Source organism: Geotrypetes seraphini, chromosome 10 (genome assembly GCF_902459505.1).
Source record: "Geotrypetes seraphini chromosome 10, aGeoSer1.1, whole genome shotgun sequence".
In the NCBI taxonomy this organism is placed as follows: domain Eukaryota; kingdom Metazoa; phylum Chordata; class Amphibia; order Gymnophiona; family Dermophiidae; genus Geotrypetes; species Geotrypetes seraphini.
Genome location: NC_047093.1, coordinates 20,382,951 through 20,404,903, shown reverse-complemented (window position 1 = coordinate 20,404,903; position 21,953 = coordinate 20,382,951). Strand labels below are relative to the sequence as shown.

Here is a 21,953-nt window from a genome sequence, read left to right as displayed (position 1 = left end):
ATGGGCACAGATGAAATTTTTTGCGCACACAGCCTATGAAAAATTAGAGGGAACATTGCTGCCCACCACCACCCCTTGCCTGCTCCCCCTGTCCATTCTCCCTTCCTTTTATCTACCCTGTGTTCACCACCACCTCACTGCAGTAGTAGCAGCAGCTATGTTGCATCATAATTGTCTAGTTTGCTTTTATGTATTATGTTGTTTCCCTGCTATGAAATTCTATGTCTTAATTTAAATTGTGTATAAAGTTTTCTTGTATAAATTAATAAAAGTTCACGGACAAAAAAACCCCACCCCAGTACATCTAAAACGGCGCCAGGTCAGCTCCATGGTCAACATGGGTACAGGTGTAAGAACCGCTCTAAATACACCAACTCCAAGATCACGTGCTCCACTTTTTGTGTAACTCGTCCTCCGTTAAAGGCTGTAGATTTAAGTGGGTTAACCCAGGGCAGCGATAGGGAGCGGACGATCCCCATTTAAGTAAAGGTATTTCGCCCTCCGGGGGGGGGGGGGAGGAGAGATTTGAGAGGGTTTCAAGCAGACTACGTGACGCGCAGATCCCCAAGAACGAAAGCCGCGCCTTTCCAGGCAGCGCAGTACCCAGCGTGCACCCCATCGCTCCCTTCCCGCGAATTCCAGTTCAAAGACGACCAGGGAGGGGGGGCGCGAGCGGCGGCGCGCGTGCCTCCACCAAGCTTTTCAGAACCGTCGCGTCTAAGCGGCGGCTCGCCCGACCAATTGCGTCCGCCGAACCGGTCTCGGCCGCGCTCTGAGTGGGCCAACCAGAGCTGGTAGGCGCGACCAGAAGGATGGGAGGCGTGGCTGCGGAGGGCCGCAGAGTAGGTTGTGCGAGATCAGGGGAGGGGGGAGCAGCGCCCCCCTCCTCCTCCTCCTCCTTCGGAGTTTTGTCTGGTCGGGGAACGCAAACTGGCTGTCGGTGCTCGCCCCCCCTCCCCACCCCTCCCAAAAAAAACCCCCAAACACCTCCTCTTCCTGTGCAGGCTGCCGGTTCCAAGGCATCCGTCAGTTATTTTTTTTTTTCTTTTCCTTTTTTTGAAAAAATTAATCTCATGGAAGCGGTTTGCTGGCTAGAAACGCTGAGGTAGCGGAGGGAGGGGGCGCGGTCGGGCAAAACACGGGATTATTTCCCAGCCAGGAAAACTCGACACCCCGGGCCCTAAGATTTGTGGCTTTAAAAAAAAAACAACCCCCCCAAACAAAAAAAAGCCTAACGAGATCGGGCGGGGTGATTTCAGGTGACGGCGCGAGGCTGGTGTCGCACGCGCGCGTGCCGGGGCGGTTCGGTTCCACCAGGACGGATGGCGCCTCAGAAGCATGGCGGCGGCGGCGGCGGTGGTGGTGGGAGCAGCAGTTCCGCCTCGGGACCCAGCTCAGGCTCGGGCGGCTTCGTCGGCTCGTCGGCTGGTAAATGTAACGCCGGTTACGCCGCTTCGGCGGCCGTTCTGCCCGTGAAAAAGCCCAAAATGGAGCAGATTCAGGCGGACCACGAGCTCTTCCTGCAGGCCTTCGAAAGTGAGTACCTAGAAAAACAAAAACACCCCCCCCCCCCAAAAAAAAAAAATGAAAACAACAAACCACAAACCCCCTACCCCCGCAAACCTCCACCGAATTGCGTTAGCCCCACTTTTATTCCTCCTTCGCTCCCCTCTCCCCCAGGCAAAAAAAAAAATATATATTATTATATTCTTCCTGCACTTATCTTCGTGTCCTGGATTGGAATATACTGTATCCCGAGTCGAGGCTTGTTCAAAATAATAAATTTGAATTGGATACCTTTATTCCTCTTCATGAATTTTGCAAATAAGTTGTACAAGTCTGCACAAATTATACAGATTTAGTGTGTTTTGCCTGGGTGAATATGCAAATCCAACAGTCTTCGCTGTTAATTTAGAATTAATATCTTTATTTTATGGTGCTTTTTGGTGGGTTATGGCTTTTTGTGTTTGTGTGAAGATAACAGTATGCAGTTAAATTACTTTCATGTTCACTTTAATTTATAAATCAAACTGCTTTTAATCTATAATAATTTTGAAGAAACGAAAACATATTAAAACAGCAATATGTTTACTTTTTAAATATGTTTAATAAGCAGGTACGATTTTTCTGCATTGTGCATGCTTTCCAGAGCACGTGTAAATATTACAGATTCGCGTGACCAGAGGTTGTTGCCTGGCATTGGTGTCTTTTAAATGTGTCGTCTTTTATTGACCTGTTTTTAGTATTTTACTGTACAAATTTATGTGCAACATCACGAATTCTCATGTTATAAATTATCTATGACCTTTTTTGCATGTTCTTGAAAACGAGTTTTACTGTAAACGTGTGACACAAATACACTCTACTGTAGTCTGCTAATCGGACATTATCACCTTTAGGAAAGACAAGCATTTGTTGTAATGAACAATTTGAGTCTTGTTTTATCTTTGGCCAATTTGAGTCTTGTTTTATCTTTGGCCAGCTGTTATTTAAAGCAGCAGGACTGTATGCCGTATTTCTATTGATATGCTGTATTTAGCAATACAGTTAAAGTGCATTTTTATTTTGAGGTAATGCCATATTTTAAATATTGTGTTTTAATAATCGGACAAATTCTGAGTTTTCTCTTTGATTTTGGAGTTGTAAACAGTTTGAATAGCATATGGAGTTAATGATAAATTGAAAATTGGGATCACTGTATGCACAAAAATACACCTCAGATTCCAAAATTTTAAAACATTTGGAATGAAACTGTATGCAAGACCATAGATAAGATTATATGGGTTAAGAAGTAGAGAGAAGCAAATATTTCTTTTACAGATGGGAAACTTATAGCAGGATAACAAGAATAATTTAAGTTAACACATTTTAAAATTGGACACAAAATTGAAAAATTACTCAAATTTACTACAAATATTGTAGTTGGGTTGTATTTAAAAATAGTTGATGGAATCTTTAAATATTGCACACATTTTATTTTACAGAACCAACACAGATCTACAGATTTTTGCGTACCCGAAATCTTATAGCAGTAAGTAATTTGTTAGGTCAGACATATTTGTGTGGGCAGAATCTTAAAAGTGATCTTTTTGAGTTGCATTTGGATTATAAAAATCTTTAACTAGTATCTTTTTTGTTTGATTTTAGCCAATATTTTTGCACAGAACTCTCACCTACATGTCTCACAGAAACTCCAGAAGCAATGCCAAAAGGTAACTTCATTTATTAGCATACTTATCTATTTAGAATTGTTGCACACAAAAGTAACAATGGATTGCTGGATAAAGTAAGGTAAAATATTTTAAATACTGTAATGGAATTTGTAACAGGTATTGCATCTTTTGAAATATTTTGTTTGTTCTTGTAAATTTAGCCTTTTTGTAAGGTAAATTAACTAAAGTGGAGAATTAAATGCATTAACACTTGGTTAAATATTGCTTCTTTATTTGTTATTTAGGTTTAAAAGCAGTATGAACTTCTTAGAGAAAACAAAGGAAGGGTCAACAAAATTAAATTGCAGAATTGCTATTTTATACAGTAGTAGATAGATAAAAGTAAGGTTATGTATCTCTAATGGGAATTCTCTGTGGACAACAGGATAAGGCAGGTAGATATCACCTGATAGAATTGTTCTCCTAAAACTCAGAAAAACTTTTAAAAAAGGTTCTTCTGAGCATGTGCTTTGTAGCCCCCACCACTGAATTGGCCTATTTCCTCAGTCTCCCAGCCATGGTAGGTTCATCCGAAAGGGAGAAAAGGGCTTGTGAGGCCAACTTATTCTGCTGTCAACAGAGAACATACATTATAGGTAAGTAACTTCACTTTATCCTTGAACAAGCAGCATGATAGGACTCCTTAGCTGAAGGATATAAAGGTGGTCACATGCACGTCAACACCTGTACACCACTCCATTTACTCCCTGCATAGTTCTATAGGGGGATGAAACTCTGCATAGAGAGGATGGATGACCAAAGAGTGGAGAATAGATGGCATGGGAATGAGTGAAAAAAGTCTTATGGATGTCATTTGGGATGTGTCCTCAATGTTTTGAGAGCTTTATTAGGTTCCATGGAATGGTGGTCACCCAAGGGAAAGAAAAGCAACAATGTAAAACATAACAATCAATAATGTAAAAACATTCAGCATCAATAATGGTGAAAAAAAATAACCAGTGTCACTCAGACAGGGATGGATTAGTACTGGGCCCTAATAAAACTGAAGCACTTGTTAGTAACAAGATGTGAAACTGGAGGCAAGTCAATGTTGGGCAAATTCTTGCGAAAAAGGTTATCTGCCGTAATTCTTCTCACAGCCTAAGAGACTGCATCTGAGGGCTGGTGTATACAGTGGACAAACTGGAGGATAAGGTGGCCTGGAGAGCACAGTTGAGGTAATAATGCTCGATGAAGGTGTGGACAGAAGACCGAATAGCAGCATTGCAGATATCCAGCAAAAGGAAAGAGTGGCGGTTGACTTAAGGTAGTAGTCATGGCTGTTAAGTTAGTAGACATGGACCTTGTTTGTTAGCCACAGATCAGCCTGCTCACAGTAGGAAGAAATGCAGTCTGATTTTCAAATAGATAATGTGCATTTTGCTACAAGATCTGTTAGGATCGTAGGAAATAAAGAACTCTGAACCTGTATGGAAGGCCTTTGTATATGTAGCTGCACAGGTTACACGTGCAGACTAAGGTATGCAGGAGTGTTCCTTTGGAATGACGTATAGTGCTGGAAAAAAGGGGGGAGCACGCTGGATTGATTGTGGAAGGTGGGAAGGAATCTGAGTGAATCCTCAGTTGTGAAGGATTTATTTGCATGTAGAGTGAGCAGTCACAAGGGCTTGTAGCTCACTGATGCATCTGACAGAGGTGAAGAAGATGATTTTCCAAGCGATGAAATTGACAGGAACTTTTCAATTGGCTCAAAAAGGGGGAAGGGGGGTGAATTCAGAATTTTTCCTTGTGTATGTACCCGTTGGGCAGACAAAAGTCTAGAATTATTCAGAAGCCTTGTGTTCATTAAGAATAAGGAGGCAGAGTCCTGGTGGCTAGTTGATACCTGGTCATAGCAATGTGAGTCAGCCCTCCCACGAGTATGGATTCTGCTGACAAAGTACGCAGTCTTCAGAACTGAGGGTTGGGGTTGGTTCCGTTGCCTCTTTTTCTTTGGGCATGATCTTTGTTGGTAATAACTGTGTCATATTGAGAATTTTGGTGCTGAGTTTGCCATCTCAGGTAGGTGTTGTAACACTACAGGGTAGAATAATTGTCTCCTAGATGTTGGTGTTTGGTCCAGATCATTGATGGAAAGAATTTTGCGGGTGGTGCAGTGGTTTTGATAACCTCAACTGACTCTGCCAAAGAGTTGGGGGCATGAGTAGGTCTTCACAGATGCCATGCACCTGGCTTTGGACATGCCATCTGTGTGAGCAGTTGTCTCAAAGGCATCAAAAATGTAAAATAGATAAAGTGTTTTGTGTATTCTTTCATATTATGGGAGATGAGAGATTTTTGGTCTCTGGCAGAAAGGATACATAGTAACATAACATAGTAAATGATGGCAGATAAAAACCTGAACGGTCCATCCAGTCTGCCCATTAGTTATGCTCATTAAAAATACATGATTAAATTAACGTGTTAACACTTTGGGCCTTTCCCTAGTGATTCATTGTAGAGAATAAGCTGGGATTGGCGAATGCAATGAGTTCAGCATGGCACCTTGGAATATCTTTTCATGCACTGCATCTAGGGTCTTTTTGTCTTTTCAAGGGGATGTGTTGGTATGGGAGTATGAGTCCTTGAACTTCTTCATAGCTGACTTGATGAATTGATGTGGTCATATGCAGGGACAGTATGAACCTGGTATTGACTTAACTATTTGTTGGTAGGTGAGCTGGAGAAGAGTGTTTACCAGATTTTCTCTGCAGTCCAGGAGAATTGTATGCACAAGAACAGGTACCATCATGTTTTGGAGTATCCAAATAATTGAGGATGCTGAGGACCTCATTCTGAGAGACAAGTGTGTTGCTGGGTGATAAAGATGGGAGGTTAGCTTCTGTAGGAACTTGAGGTAGGTCAGATCCTTTAGATGTCAAGCAGAAAGGAGAGGTGAAGGTGGAATATTAAGTGGAATGCCTAGACAATCTGGTAAAGCTGGTGGTGGAAATGAGAACATGTTGGAGAGATGGAGCTTCCAGTTTCACAAATCTCGCTTTCGTTGTCAGAAAGGTCATATTCTAGAGAGGATAAGAGGAGGGAGGAGGGGGAATGACAGCCACATCTGCTGTACAGATGATTGGGATTCCTCAGATCCAGCACTCTAGTATCCATAAGCTGGAGAGAGAGTGTAGGAGTCAAGAGGGGGAAATGCTGTACCTTGTACCTGCTATGAGAAATGGCTGCTGGTATGATGGACATGGAAGTTTGTACAGGATGTCCTGTTTGTGGTTGTTGGAAGAGAGGTAGTTTCTGCCCTACTATTGTGTCTTGGAAGAAAAGAGTACAGGCAGTCTCTGAGTTACAGATGTACTTAAGAGCATGGTTGTGGCTTCATTTGATTTAACTGAGCAGTATTTATAGTGGTATAGACTCCTATGCTTCTGTAGCAGATTCAGGAATGATGGCTATGCATGCTGTACCTTAGAGGGAACACTGGGTAGGGATAGTTGACTCTTTTGTCAGCAGGGAGCAGAGGTAAGCAGCAAGAATCTTAAAATCTACAAGTTCTGAGTTACATACAAATCTGACTTAAGAATAGCTTTAAACACGTAACTCGTTTTTAACCTGGTGACTGCTTGTAGTAGTCTTCTTTTGAAGACCCAGATATGCTATGCATCCTGGGCCAGTTGCATGAGGAGGATGGATGGGTATTTGTAGTGTTTGGAGCTATTGGATTGCTACCTTCAATTCCTTGTATTTCCTTGATCCTGAGCACAGTGGGGTGTGTGGAGCACAAGTCATCCAAGAAATGCAGGCTGTGAAGGCAGACAAGAGTAATCCCCCAGCACTGTTGGGGGTGACTAGAGTTGATTAAGTAGCAACAGTGGTGAGAAGCAGCTCTGGGGGATTTCCCAGCAAGGAGGGAATTAATTGAGGGTTATGCTGGAGTGGAAGGTACCTTGGCCTGTCTGGAGCAACACTATGGAGACTGGGAGGAGGGTTAGGGCTCAGTTGCACTGAGGTAGGATGGGTCCAGAGTATGACTGAATGGATGGTAGCAGCAAGACAGCAAGAAGAGTTGGTCTATTTGGAACCTTTGTAGTTGGAGCAGAGTGCTCTGCCTTGAAGGCTTTTAAGGTATGTTTGCTGTGTGCTTCTTGGCATATGGGGGTCATCCTTTTACAATGCAGGCAAGTATCCACATGGTGATTGGGTCTTCTACCTGGTGAATATCTATGACATTCATTGTTTTACTGCAGATCTGGCTTAAGTTTTGCAATAATGGAGCAGAGCAGAAGCAGCAATTTCCTTTATTGGAAGAGGAGGACAGGAAAATCATCCATGGATGAGAGAAAAAGTGGCTCAGTAGTGGCACTAAAGTGGATTTTTTGTGTGTGGGGGTGGGTTGAGTTCTTAAAGAGTAATTGTCCCTGGTGCTGATCAATGATGTCACCAATGTGTGGCTGACTCAACATGCTTGTTCAGGGAAAATTTAATTTACACATTAAACAATATCATTAGCTTTCATTTGTATACTGAATGATGTGTGGTAGCTTTGAAAGTGAGCTAGTATCATGTTACTAGGCATTGTTTCTTAACAATTTCTTTCCGGGGAGAGATTTTCTTTAAGGGTAAATAAGGATTTTTAAGTCCTTATTTAATTTTGCTTTTTATTATACAGCGGAGCGAAGGAGTTACATAATTTTAGAGCACTGGGCTAAGACCCAAGGAAGCCAGAATCTATTCAAATCCAGCTGCCATTCCTTGTGATCTTGGGCAAGTCACTTAACCCTCCAATGCCTAAGGTACAATTTAGGAACCAAAAAAATCACTACTGTACCTGAATGTAATTCACCTTGAACTACTGAGAAAGGTGTTGGCTGAAAAATAAAGTATGTAGAGTTAGGGTAGGTATTTTAGGCATATGCGAGAACAAACTGCATAGGTGACTACAATATAATTTTAGCCATAGTTATGTTGTCAAGGTATGTTGTAATGATTTGCTTTGAATATTGTTAGTGTCCGCTTATCGGATAAGTCTCTGTTAATCTGTTATCTTCTCCTCTATGGCCTACTCTAGATTCTGTCCCTTCTACTTTGTTCCACCATATGCCTGGAACAAACTGCCTGACTCGATATGTTAAGCTCTGACTCTGGCAGTATTCAAATCCAGCTGCTTTCAATTCCAAACTACAACCCACGTGCTAAGCACCAGTATCTCTGTCTTACCATTCCCTCTGTAATTCCCCCACATGAGCATTATGTCTTGACTAAATTGTAAGCTCTTTTGAACAGGGACTGTCTCTTCTGTGTTTTGATGTACAGTGCTATGTATGTCTAGGAGTGCTTTAGAAATGATTAGTAATAATCTCAAGAAACAATCAGTGCTAGTTTTTAATAGCTGAGATCAAAATTCGTTTTCTGGTATAATTACATTGTAGAAGTGATTACATTTTTTTCAAAACTGCCACACACGATATACAGTAGAGATTTCTTGGTTGCATAAGTAAAATAATTTATGGTGTTATGCTAAGTAATAAATTTAAGAAATTTTAAACTTCTAAATATAAGCTATTTGCCAGCAGACTTTATTAAATAAATTGTTGCTCTCTGCTAGATCAGAGTATTGTAATATTGAAAAAAACTATTTAGCTGTTTGTTTGTAAATATTGAGTTTTCACATAACTGTTAGAGCATGTTAAAAGTACTATTCTTGAACTCAATTAGAAAGGTCCAAAGAAGCAACTTACAGGTATAAGTGTTGCTGCTTCCTCCACAATATACTAGCTCTGACCTTTATAATATTCAGACAATCCATTTTTAGATTGTATTCTGCCTATTTTTTATTATTATAATACTTCGTATCTTCAGATTTTGCATTTCTTTAGTACATAGTAGTACTGTAGAAGATAAATATAAATACTAAGGAGCCCCTTTAAAAGATGCGATAGGGATTCCCATGCAGCAAATGTGATGCAGCCCATTTAATTCCAATGAGTTGTATCATATTTGATGTGCTGGGACTTGTTAGCATGGCTTTGTAAAAGTGGTCCAGTGTGCCTAAAGTTTGCAATTGAGTGTCTGGAGAGGGTCCAGTCAGATCATCTAGATAACACATTTTGCCAGGGGTGGATTTCTGGAACAGTCTAGTCTCCCCATGGAATTGTGATTTGAGTATGCAGTGGGGAACCTAACTTCATTGTAGGTGTGGCTACTCTGGTAGTGCTGCTGTTTGGAAATCTGTAGTGGATTCCATCAAACTGCCAGCATAAAGGATGATCTTCTAAGGAACTAGGATCATTTCCATTTGTATTCAGTATTTGGTTTAAGTTGATAGTTTCCATTCATTTGAGGCCTGCTTTTCCTGTAGGGGAGAATGGTATAAATTATGGATTTTGAGGGTGGGTTGTTGAACACTGATGCAGTTAAGTAATCCTTTAGTTGTTCTATAAGTCTGAACATGCTGAGCATTGCTGAATGTATGTGTGGTATGTGTTTATATATAAGAATTATAAACCACTTTGATGTTAAGTATATCTTTTCTTAACAAGTACGAGGGGGTGCTGGAAAGTTCTCAGACCAACCATAAAGAGAATGATGTGGATATGGTTCAATCAGTGATCTGAAACATAGAATTTTGTTTCTGCAAACTGGCACTTCCACTTAACGCTTTTCAGCTACATTGGCAAAATAATGCTCATAATTTAGGAAGTTGATTGAACTGAGAACATTTCAGCGCACTCTCATATTTTGAATGAAACAATCTTCCAAGTAAGATAGGTAGCAATATAGTATTTTAATATTTTAACACTAAATAACAAACAGTAGTCCTAAAGAAACCTACAGAAAATAGAAAGAAGAATGATATTGTTGGGGGTGCTAAAGGGAAAAAGCAAACCATTGATTAAAAATAAGGGAAACACATTGAAATTAAGCTTTTCTTTACTTACATGCCTCTCAAAAAGCAATTTTTCTGTTCCTTACATACTGTGCATAGCAAGGTAGCAGTTGTGGCATAGTGGTTAGAGCTACAGCCTCAGCACACTGAGGTTGTGGGTTCAAACCCTGCACTGCTTCCTTTGACCCTAGACAAGCCACTTAATCCTCCAGTGCCCCAGGTACATTAGATAATTGTGAGCCCATTGGGAAGGTGGGGAAAATGCTTGAAGTACCTGCATGTAAACCACTTTGAGTGTGGTTGTATAACTGCAAAAAGGCAGTATACAAATCCCTTTCTCTTTCTTGTATGAAAGTAGTCATACAGTATCTTGATATGGATATCAACTTTTCTCTGCACTTTTTAAAATTTAAAAACATGTAAAGATCAATTTGAGAGACGTGAATGACAAGTCAGTGATTGGATGTACAAGAGCAGCTACAGAAGGGTGTGGTTCCAAAAGTAGTGTTGTGGCACGTAGCTTGGTGAAGAGAGAATATGGTATTGAAAGTCTCTTCTGAGCATTAGATAGAAGTCTTGTGTTAAAGTAATGAAGCAGTTACACTGAAACAGAGAACGGCCTTAATCTGCTGTACAGTAAATCTTTTTTTAATTTCCTCAGATAACATAAATGATGGGAGCACTTGTGCTGATTTGACATGTTTGCTTGAATAAGATCAAATGTCATTAGTGCTGCTTCTTTCTGATAAACAAGAGCAGATGAACAGTAAAGCGGTGAATTACCGGATAAACCATGTTCTAAGATGCTCGGGGGAAAAAAGATATTTGCTGTATATGCAATTTTAGTTAAGCCATTGTAGTCAAATAATACTTAACACATAGAATACATCTTATAATTTAATGTGATTCACTTTTTTTTTGAAAGGTGAAATTATCTAGACAAGGTTCCTTTTACCCACCTGAAACCGATGCCTATATGTCCATGCTTTAAAGCCTCTCTAGCTCTGATATGCTTTTTACTAGTTGCCAGGCAACCATAAGTAGTGTTTTTTGCATACACTAAACACTAAGCATTAAGCATTAACCACTGTTGTACCTCCAGGCTTTTTTTATTTTAGGAAAGGTCTTAAATAGGATTCTTCTTTTTCTTATCTGTACAGTTAATGTTATTCTATAGACAGTTAGTCTATAGAATTGTAATACAGTGGAACCTTGGTTTACGAGCATAATTTGTTCCAGAAGCATGCTCGTAAACCACAGTGCTCGTATATCAAAGCGAGTTTCCCCATAGGAAGTAAGGGAAACTCACTTGAGTGTTCTCTTCCCCCGCCCTCCCACTCCCGAAGCTACCGGTGCTGCTCCACCTCACCCCACCACCACTGAGACCACTAGTGCGCTTCTACCCCCTTCCCCCCCCCGAGAACCGGCATTGCTGCTCCCCCCCCCCTCCCTGCTCGCGAATCCCTTACCCTGATCTGACACCGGCATGCAGCACCAACCCAAAGGACATGCTGGTGCCTGAAGATCCTGCCTCTTGCCTGGGCTGGGCCATGAGCATCTGCGTATGTTCAAGACCTTCTGGCTCCCACTCTCTCCGCAAATGCTCAAGGCCCAGCCCAGGCAAGAGGCAGGATCTTCGGGCACCGTCACTTCATGTGGGTTAGTGCCGATTACTGGTGCTAGATTGGGGTAAGGGCTTGTGTTTGGGCAGGTGGGGCATGCCGGTTCGCAGGAGGGGGCTTTAGCTGTGGGGGTGGTTCGCAAATCGAGTCAATGCTCGGTTTGCGAGGAACAATTTACTCAAATGTTTTGCTCGTCTTGCAAAACACTCACAAACTGTGTTACTCGCAAACCGAGGTTTGACTGTATATGGAAGACAATCCTAACAACTTAAGGCAAAAGTATCAATTTGCAGTGGTGGAAGCATTCAAAAATAAGAATTCAGGTAACAGGCATAAATTGTTTCTGATGTGACAGATACTCCATTTATGAACCTATGGGTAGTCAATCCCTTAAGAACATAAGAATAGCCTTACTGAGTCAGATCAATAATCCATCTAGCCTAGTAGCCCATCTTCACGGTGGCCAATCCAGATCACTAGTACCTGGAAAAAGCCCATTGTAGAGGGGCAATGCTGGTTATTACTCCCTGAAGAAGATCTGGATTGAAACGCCTGTTTCTCTTGTCAAAAGGGTGTTGTGAGTTGTACATGGGTTGTGAGTGGTTCATGGGTTATAACATTTGAGATAAGTGTTGCTTTCCCTCTTCACATATAATTTGAGGGTTTATATTTAACATTTTTTTGACTAGTGGTTTTTTGATCTTTTGTTTTATTATATAATATATTTTGATGATGCAGCTCATGAAACACATATCTGCAGATGCGGTTCTGTAGTTTTCTTTTACACAAAATAGGTGAGGCAACTAGGATGGGACAGGCGTAGGTGATTAAAATTTGGAGTCAGGATGTGGACCTGAAATAATATGGAAATTATAAGAGGTCCTATGATCTGATTACCCTTTATAAGAGGTCCTATGATCTGATCACGATTATGATATGCCTGTCTCTTACCACTAGTAAATCTATGGTTTAGAAAAAGATAGCTTATTTTGTTTTATATGGGAATAGCTAACATTGAAAATAGACATACTTAAGCTAGCCTGTGGTAGGCCTTTTTATATATTTTTCAAGTCTCCTGGAAACATCCATATTAGACCCAATTTGTTCTGTGCCATATGTCCTTCTGTGTAGGATGATTATACAGTAAGGAAGTCCTCTTCTTGGTTTACCTTTGAAAAACCCAAATAGTAGCAACATTTCTTATCCCAGGACAAGCAGGCAGCATATTCTCACACATGGGTGACATCGCCGATGGAGCCCCGCAGCGGACAGCCTCGAAAGCAGACTTGCTTGAAGATCTTTCTAAGAGCTTTCGAGTGCTGCACCGCGCATGCGCGTGTGCCTTCCCGCCCGAACTAGGGGGCGCATCTCCTGTGAGAATCCTCAGTTCAACATTTTCCGCGGAGATGAGAAGACTTGTCGACTTAGTTCCCGTAGCGTTGTGCCTTCTCTTCACCGCGGCTGAGTAGTTTTTTTATTCTGTTCGGTCGCTGTGTTTTTTGCTTTGTTTCTGATTTGTACAAATTTAAAAAAAAAAAAAAATTCACTTTTTGTTTTTTTGCGTCGGGTTGGGAGATTGAGGCCTAGGCCTCTCTCCCTCGTTCTCGACACGGACTTTGTCCTTTCTATGTCCCGGCCTGTTACCGGGTTCAAAAGGTGTTATCAGTGTGGCAGGACTATTTCCATAACTGACCCCCTTAGTCGGTGTATGCTCTGCTTGGGGACGACCCATCGTCCGGAAGACAGTCTTCGCTGCCTCACTCTTCAACCTCGTGCCTTTAAGCGCCGCTGCGACAGGTTCTTCGAGCTTTTCCCTCGAATGGAGCCCGAAAAAGCGGTGGCCTCGGCCGAGGCATCTATGAAACCCTCCACTTCGGGACAAGCCTCGACTACCAAGACTTCAACTTCGCCTCCTCTGCAGGCCTCGAAGACCTCCGGGTCCTCGGCCTCGAAGGCCTCTTCGGTGTCCTCGAAGCCTGGTTTGGGGGATAAGTCTCCTGCTTCCTTTTCAGGTACCATTCCTAAGAAGTCAACGGAGGCTAGTACCTCGCAACCTGGGGCTCCAGGTTCGACTCCGTCTTCTAGACCGTCCTCCAAACGTGCTTCCAAATCGAGGGAATACTCTCCTCCAAGGTCGCCCTCATTGGAACGCACGAGGCCTCCGATGACTCCGAGTCCCTTGGTCTCTGTCCCCATGTTTGAGGACATGCTCAAGTCAATTTTGACGACGCAAATTTCCTCAATTGTGCCTCAGTTGGTCCCGACCTCGACCTTGCCTTCACAAGTCCAGCCTGAGCAGCAGTCTCTGCCTCGTCGGCGGTCCCCTCGTCGCAGGTCTCGATCTCGGGTCTCTTCCTCGGACTCTTCACCTGACCGAGCTTCTAAGAGATCTTTGCCTCGATCAAAGCACCGCTCTAAATCTTCGAAGATTCCTCGAGGAGCTCGAGGCCTTCGGATCTTCATTCGAAGCATGTACCTCGCTCCCAGAGTACTGTTGCCTCCTCTGTTTCATCGAGGCATTCCAGGTCGAGAACTCCACCTTCGAGACTTTTGCCTCGGGACCTGTCTCCTCTTGCAAAACCTCACACTCCGCGCACTTCTCCGTCTCGGAGTCTTAAGCGGAAACATTCCACTGCTCCGCCTCTGACTGGTAGTGCGGTGTCCTCCATTACTTTGCGTCTCGATTCAGAGCCTGTTTCTCAGTATTCCCGCGAGGCTTCCCCATCTTTTTCAGTGGCGCCTCGCTCTCGTTCTGCCTCTCCTCAGGAAGCCTCTACATCGAAGTCTTCTTCCTTTGCGAAGTTTGTTTTTGATATGGGCCAGGCCCTTAATATCGATTTGCATTCGGATTCCAAGTACACCCCTGAATATTTGGCGGATATGGAGCTTTCCCATCCTCCAAAGGAGACTTTGCGTCCGCCCATGACACCGTTGCTGAAGCAGACTTTCCTGCGGAATATGGAAACTCCTTATTCTGTGACGGCGATCCCGTCTAAATTGGAGTCTTGATATCGCACTGTGCCTTGCAAAGGTTTTGAGAAATCACAACTTTCTCACCAATCTTTAGTGGTGGAATCATCCCTGAAGAAGGCTCATCCTTCTAAGGTGTCTGCGACGGTTCCACCAGGGCGTGAAGGTCGCACTATGGATAAGTTTGGGCGAAGGCTTTATCAAAATTCGATGATGACTAACCAAATTCTAAATTACAACTATGTCTTCACTTCTTATTTTAATTACTTTTTGAAGCAGTTGTCATCCTTTTGCCCAGACTGGCCCAGAGAACGCCTTGCTGAATATAAACAAATTCTTCAATCTCTCTCGCAATTGCGTCTCTTCATGTTGCAGGCATATTATGATGCATTTGAACTTTCTTCTAGAGTCTCGGCGTTTGCAGTGGCCATGCGCCGTCTTGCATGGCTCAGAATAGTGGACATGGATCCCAACTTACAGGATCGTTTAGCGAACCTGCCGTGCCAAGGTTCTGAGCTTTTTGATGACTCGATTGAGGCGGCTACAAAACGGCTCTCTGAGCATGAACGCTCCTTCGCCTCTCTTCTTCGCCCTAAACCGAAGCCTCCTGCGACTAGAGCTTACAAGACTCCAGCTCGTCGCTACCCTATGAAGTCTACGCCAGCTTTCTCTAGGCCTCCACCTAGACGGCCCCAGCAACAACGTCCTCAGAAGTCTCAGATGCTTGCTCCTTCCAAACCCGCTCCGTCTTTTTGACGGTCCAGTGGTGAGCACTCCAACCTCCTTGCATCCGAACTCCTCCCTACCCATCGGAGGTCGCCTTTCCCTTTTTACATCTGTCTGGGAAACCATTACATCGGACCTCTGGGTCCTCACAGTCATCCGCGAGGGATACTCTCTACGCCTGCTTCAGGTGCCTCCAGATCACCCTCCAGGAGAGTGTCTTTCCAGTTTCTCGCAACTCCCCCTTCTTCTTCAGGAGGCTCAGGCGCTTCTTCACCTTCGAGCGGTGGAGGAGATTCCTACTTCCGAACACAATCGGGGGTTTTACTCCAGATACTTCCTGGTTCCAAAGAAGACGGGGGATTTGCGAACCATTCTGGATCTCCGAGCTCTTAACAAATTTCTAGTCAAAGAGAAGTTTTGCATGCTCTTTCTTCCAGTCTTGTACTCCCTCATGGATCAGGGAGATTGGATGTGCTCACTGGACCTCAAAGAGGCTTATACTCACATTCCTATCCATCCGAATTTTCGCAAATATCTCCGGTTCAAGGTGGGGAACCTTCATCTTCAGTACAGGGTTCTTCCGTTTGGCTTGGCAACCTCTCCCAGGGTCTTCACCAAGTGTCTAGTCGTGGTGGCTGCAGCCCTCCGTGCTCGGGGACTTCAGGTTTTTCCTTACCTCGACGATTGGCTTATCAAAGCCCCTTCTCTTCCAGGGGTTATTCAAGCGACCCTTCAGACTATTTCTTTTCTTCAAAGTCTGGGGTTCCATATCAATTTTCCAAAATCTCAGTTGGTTCCAACTCAATCCATCCAATTTATTGGCGCCGTGTTGGTTTCTGTTCACATGAGAGCTTTCCTCCCCCTCAATCGTCAGGAAACTCTCCTTCGCCTTTGTCATCACGTAGCTTCCCTGTCGACTCTCAAGGCTCGCCAAATGATGGTCCTCCTCGGGCATATGGCATCTACGGTTCATGTGACTCCCTTTGCAAGACTCCACCTTCGCATTCCTCAGTGGACCCTGGCGTCTCAGTGGCAACAGGCCCTAGATCCGCCTTCTCGACGTATAGCGGTGACTCCTTTATTGAAGAAGTCTCTCCGCTGGTGGATGCTCTCTTCCAATCTTTCCAGAGGTTTGCAGTTTCTCCATCTTCCTCATCAGAAAGTGCTCACAACAGATTCGTCCGAATACGCCTGGGAAGCCCACGTAGATGGTCTCCGTACACAAGGGTTGTGGACGACCGCAGATCGTCGATGTCACATCAATCTGTTGGAACTCAGAGCGATTTTTCTTGCTCTCAAAGCTTTTCTGCACCTCCTTCACGACCAAGTAGTCCTGGTTCGGACGGACAATCAAGTAGCCATGTATTATGTCAACAAACAAGGCGGAACGGGATCTCCTTCCCTTTGTCAGGAAGCTCTGAAGTTGTGGCATTGGGCGATTTCTCACAACATTCTTCTTCGCGCTGTCTATATTCAGGGTCAACAGAATTGTCTTACAGACAAACTGAGTCGTCTGCTTCAACCTCACGAATGGACGCTCAACTCCCCCACACTTCGTCAAGTATTTCTGCGCTGGGGAACTCCTCTGGTGGACCTCTTTGTGTCACCCGACAACTTCAAACTGCCTCTGTTTTGCTCCCGCATTATCTCGCCTCTTCGTCTCGAGGCGGATGCTTTTCTTCTGGACTGGAGGGGTCAGTTTCTTTATGCCTTCCCTCCGTTTCCTCTGATTCTCAAAACTCTTGTCAAACTAAAGTCCGACCATGCCACGATGATTCTCATAGCGCCTCGGTGGCCCCGACAACCTTGGTTCTCTCTTCTTCTTCAACTCAGCATCAGGGAACCTTTTCTGCTACCGGTTTTTCCTTCTCTGCTCACTCAGAGTCAGGGGTCTTTACTTCATCCCAACCTGCAGTCTCTTCATTTGACGGCATGGTTCCTTTCTGCATAACAGATCCTTCTCAATTCTCTCAGTCTGTTCAAGATGTTTTTCTGGCTTCCAGGAAGCCGTCCACTCGTCAATGTTATGGCCAGAAGTGGACTAGATTTTCGACTTGGTGTTCCGGTCGTCGTCTTCAGCCGAAATCTTCTTCTTTGGCTTCAGTTCTGGATTATTTGCTTCATTTATCTCAGTCAGGACTTCAATCCACATCTATTAGAGTTCATCTTAGTGCGATTGCTGCTTTTCATCAACCTCTGGATGGGAAACTGCTCTCGGCACATCCTCTGGTCGCGCGTTTTATGAAGGGCCTTTTTAACCTTCATCCACCTATCAAACCGCCTCCTGTTGTATGGGATCTTAATGTTGTTCTAGCTCAACTGATGAAACCTCCATTTGAACCTATTGATTTGGCTCATTTTAAATATCTCACTTGGAAAGCTGTATTCTTGATTGCCCTCACTTCTGCACGTCGAGTCAGTGAATTGCAAGCGTTAGTCTCGGACCCACCTTTCACAGTTTTTCACCATGATAAGGTGGTTCTCCGTATGCATCCAAAATTCTTACCTAAAGTAGTATCAGATTTTCATATCAATCAATCTATTGTTCTCCCAGTATTTTTTCCTAAGCCGCATTCTCATCCCGGTGAGGCGTCTCTGCATACTTTGGACTGTAAACGTGCGTTGGCGTTTTACCTTCAACGTACTCAACCTCACAGAACATCTCCTCAACTTTTCATCTCTTTTGATCCGAATAGGTTGGGACGTCCTGTCTCTAAGCGTACCATCTCCAACTGGATGGCTGCTTGCATTTCTTTCTGCTATGCTCAGGCTGGTCTTCCTCTGCAAGGTCGAGTGACGGGCCACAAAGTTAGAGCTATGGCGGCATCTGTAGCTTTCCTCAGATCAACATCTATTGAGGAAATTTGCAAGGCTGCCACTTGGTCCTCGGTTCATACTTTCACCTCTCATTACTGTCTGGATACTTTATCCAGGAGGGATGGCCATTTTGGCCAATCTGTTTTGCAAAATCTTTTTTCATAAATTGCCAACTTCCCTCCTCCCTTTTTATTTAGCTTGGAGGTCACCCATGTGTGGGAATATGCTGCCTGCTTGTCCTGGGATAAAGCACAGTTACTTACCGTAACAGTTGTTATCCAGGGACAGCAGGCAGATATTCCCACAACCCACCCACCTCCCCTGGTTGGCTTCTTGGCTTGGTATCTGAACTGAGGATCCTCCCAGGAGATGCGCCCCCTAGTTCGGGCGGGAAGGCACGCGCGCATGCGCGATGCAGCACTCGAAAGCTCGAGATCTTCAAGCAAGTTTGCTTTCGAGGCTGTCCGCTGCGGGGCTCCGTTGGTGACGTCACCCATGTGTGGGAATATCTGCCTGCTGTCCCTGGATAACAACTGTTACGGTAAGTAACTGTGCTTTTTGTTTCAACTGAACCAGACATATTTTATATATAGATCTCAGTGGGGAAGGCGGGAGGGTAAGTGTGACTACATTCCCCTGCTCTCTATGGAGAACCACTGTTACAGGTAAGCAACTTCACTTTCTCCGGAGACGAACAGGGGAGATGTTGTCACACTTATTGGTGAGTCCCTAGCAGCTGCTTAAGAAAAGGGTAATGGTAATAGATTAAGGAGAAAATAGAGTGGAAAATTCATGAGTGATGTCATGACTTACTTAGTCTGATCTGGAAAAGTCTGTCAACATAGGGACTAAGGACTAAGATTCCCTCATATAAAGGCCCATGATGGAGGCCACTGGAGATGATGTATGGGCATGTGTGTTAAATCTATAAAGAAGCAATTGACATGATGAAGAACAACAAAACTCCATAGAATAGGAAGAAATTTATTTGGAAATGGTAGTGGAGTCTGCGCTTTCAGTTCTGAAGCTCTGTGTTATATGGAGCCTCAGTACCACTGTATACTTGTTTCTTACTGTTTTATGGCATGTTCTAGGACTGTTTCTCAACACGCGGTATGTACGTGGGCCACTTGTTGGAGGTACGGGGCTTGGCTGCCGCTGCTGAGGCTCCCTCCCTACCCATCCCCTTCTGCAGAAGCTGCTGCTGGGGATCCCTCCCTCCCTCCCTCTCTGCCTGTCTGGCCACCGCACCACCCCAGAAGCTGACCCTGTTACTTCGTTGGAGCCGGACTGGCTCCCTCATCCCCCAGCAGCACTCCGTGAAGGGATACAGGATGCGACTCGCACACTGCGTGGCTGACCCGGAACCTTCTCTCCAATGTCAGAATTGGATATCTATATAAAATTGGTTCTAAACTTTTTAAAAAATAAGTTAACTGCACATGAAGAAATCAAGGACATAAGACCATTAGTTGACCGAAAACCAGAATTGTCTTCAGGTAGAAGTGAAAAGTAAATAATAGGTGCTTTACATGGTCAAATGCACTGACAGAAATATTTGTAGCAAAAATGCAAAGAAACCTATTTACTAAGCTACATTAGCCGTTAATATGTCTCTAGCAGTTAATGTACAGTAACTTACACATTTTAACAGCTAATGCAGAATGAGGCAGAGAATGGGCAATGATTGCAACAGTTGCACGCTTGTTAATGCAGATACTGCCTCAGTAGGTGTAGCCAGTAGCATATTGTTAACTGTAAAACACATTAATGCTGTTGATGCTGCATTTATGCAAGACATGCATAAAGGTAAATAATTTTCTTTTATGTTGACTGTATGTCAGAATCCTGGGCATGCTCCCAACTATTAGCAAAAGGTTTTGCAGTTGCTAAGTATTATTTTTAGTAATTACAATAACTGCAAAAAAGTTACATCCAATTTAGTAACTAGGCTCCTAAGTGTAAATTTTCTGCAGTATGATTTCATCAATATCAAACATTTCTTGTTGAATGTAAAAATTTGAAATCCATAGAATTTTAAGTAGTTTCCTTGCTCTGCATACATACTGAATTGTTTTCATTCCAACAGGAAAACATTCAGAGTTGATGACATGTTGTCAAAAGTGGAAAAAATGAAAGGAGACCAAGAGTCACAAAGGTAACACAATCTCGTTTCCTGAAATATAGTGGAAGCTTTCTGTAGTGCTACATTGTAAAGCACATTTGGATCTTGATTTTTTTGTTTGTTTGTTAATTGAATTATTTTACTGAAATTTGGATCTTGTGAAAAATTAGCAGACTTGATTATTTAAGCATTAATCTTAATACTGTGAAAATAAGTCTGGGAATAATAAAAGAACTGGGTTACAGGAGTTTCCATTTCTAGTTTATTATGTAAAATATGTACCTATAAGCAAATTATAATGCATTGAGAAATTAGATGTAAGCAGTTGAGATCAATGAAGGTGTTTATTACATTTTCTTTGTTGTTATGATACTTAGTACTTTGAATTTAATAAGGAAAACAGTTGATAATGTATCTTATTTATTGTGCTCTTGTTTTGCTTTTTTTGTTTGAGTTTTCTTTATGCATGGCTTTAACTTACATTTTAGCAAGTAAATTATCCTGTTGGCAATCATGCTTTTATTACTGAGAATTCTACATATGTGTTCTTTATCAAAATGTTAATGACAGGTGTTTGTACATATAGCTGCTGTGGTACATAGTTCAATGTGAGATGTATAAGATGAAAGTTTCTTTGTCATCTGGTTCTGAACAAATTTGTATCATCCTCTACCAGCAAACGAAGGTAGAGAAAAACTGATCTTTTCCAGTGAACAGTACAGTGGAAGCTTACTAGAGCAGTGGTGGTTCAATTATATTGCATGAAATCTGTTATTTGATCTTCTTAACATTAGTAAAATGTGTAGGTTCCATGCCTAAAAATTGATAGACTATTGAACTAAATTATCTAGATCTAATATATTTTGGCCCAGATTCTCTCCACAATGTCAATATTAGTTGCCACTTAAAAAGCAGCCGCCAATTGCATGTCAATCATGTGATGGCGCTATGTAGAGAATCACACCTCTGGGGAAGTTAGGTGCTGGAAATATAGGCCAGGGTTTTCCGGGGCCTGTGTCACGAATCACTCCTGTGGAAGCACTTTAGGCCGCCTAACACCAGTTCCAATGTTAGCCACGGCCACTGAAGTGTTAGGTAGGTGGATGTGAAATTCTGACACCAATGTTTTTAGGTGCTGGTAGGTACCTTGAAACTCAATTATAAACAACATTTGAATGGTAGTTTTTACTGAGCTTGGGCTCCTACTGGGCCTAAAAATTCAGCACCAATTAGAGAATCTGGGCCTTAATCTTTATTTCCTTTTACCTAAGCATATTTTGATAAAGCCCATGGGAGTTACTACTTTATCCTTGGATTTATTTGATTCTGTGAGCTGAAAAAAAAAACCATACCAAAATGTTTTTTGTCGTATCTTCCACAGAACTCTGCTAATTCTTATGAAATTTGTGTGTTGTGTCCTTAATAAAGCTGATGTAAAATGTTGTAAATATTTTCCACAACACTACCTTGTGAAAATGAATTGTTGCTGTAGGATATGCGCAGAAGCAGACGATGGTTTGTAAACAGTCTGTATCAAAATGGTTTTCAGTACAGAAGACTGAATTCTGATAAAGAATTTGGTACTGCTAAAAGGTTACAGCAGTCAACAATTGTGAAAGAGTTCCCACAGAAGAGTT

General features: G+C 42.9%; 1 protein-coding gene across 2 annotated transcripts in view; it reads left to right on the top strand.

Moving 5' to 3' along the window:
• Positions 1-821: 821 nt before the first annotated feature.
• Positions 822-21,953, top strand: part of SUZ12 (SUZ12 polycomb repressive complex 2 subunit) — a 214,702-nt gene continuing 193,570 nt past the window's right edge. Inside the window, exons 1-4 of one of the 2 annotated variants that reach the window (XM_033960806.1) lie at positions 822-1,536; positions 2,985-3,031; positions 3,148-3,212; positions 20,281-20,349. In XM_033960806.1, the coding sequence (XP_033816697.1) occupies positions 1,323-1,536; positions 2,985-3,031; positions 3,148-3,212; positions 20,281-20,349 (395 nt within the window). In that variant the 5' untranslated portion in view covers positions 822-1,322. The remainder of the gene's footprint in view (positions 1,537-2,984; positions 3,032-3,147; positions 3,213-20,280; positions 20,350-21,953) is intronic. The other variant, XM_033960807.1, reaches the window with a different exon arrangement.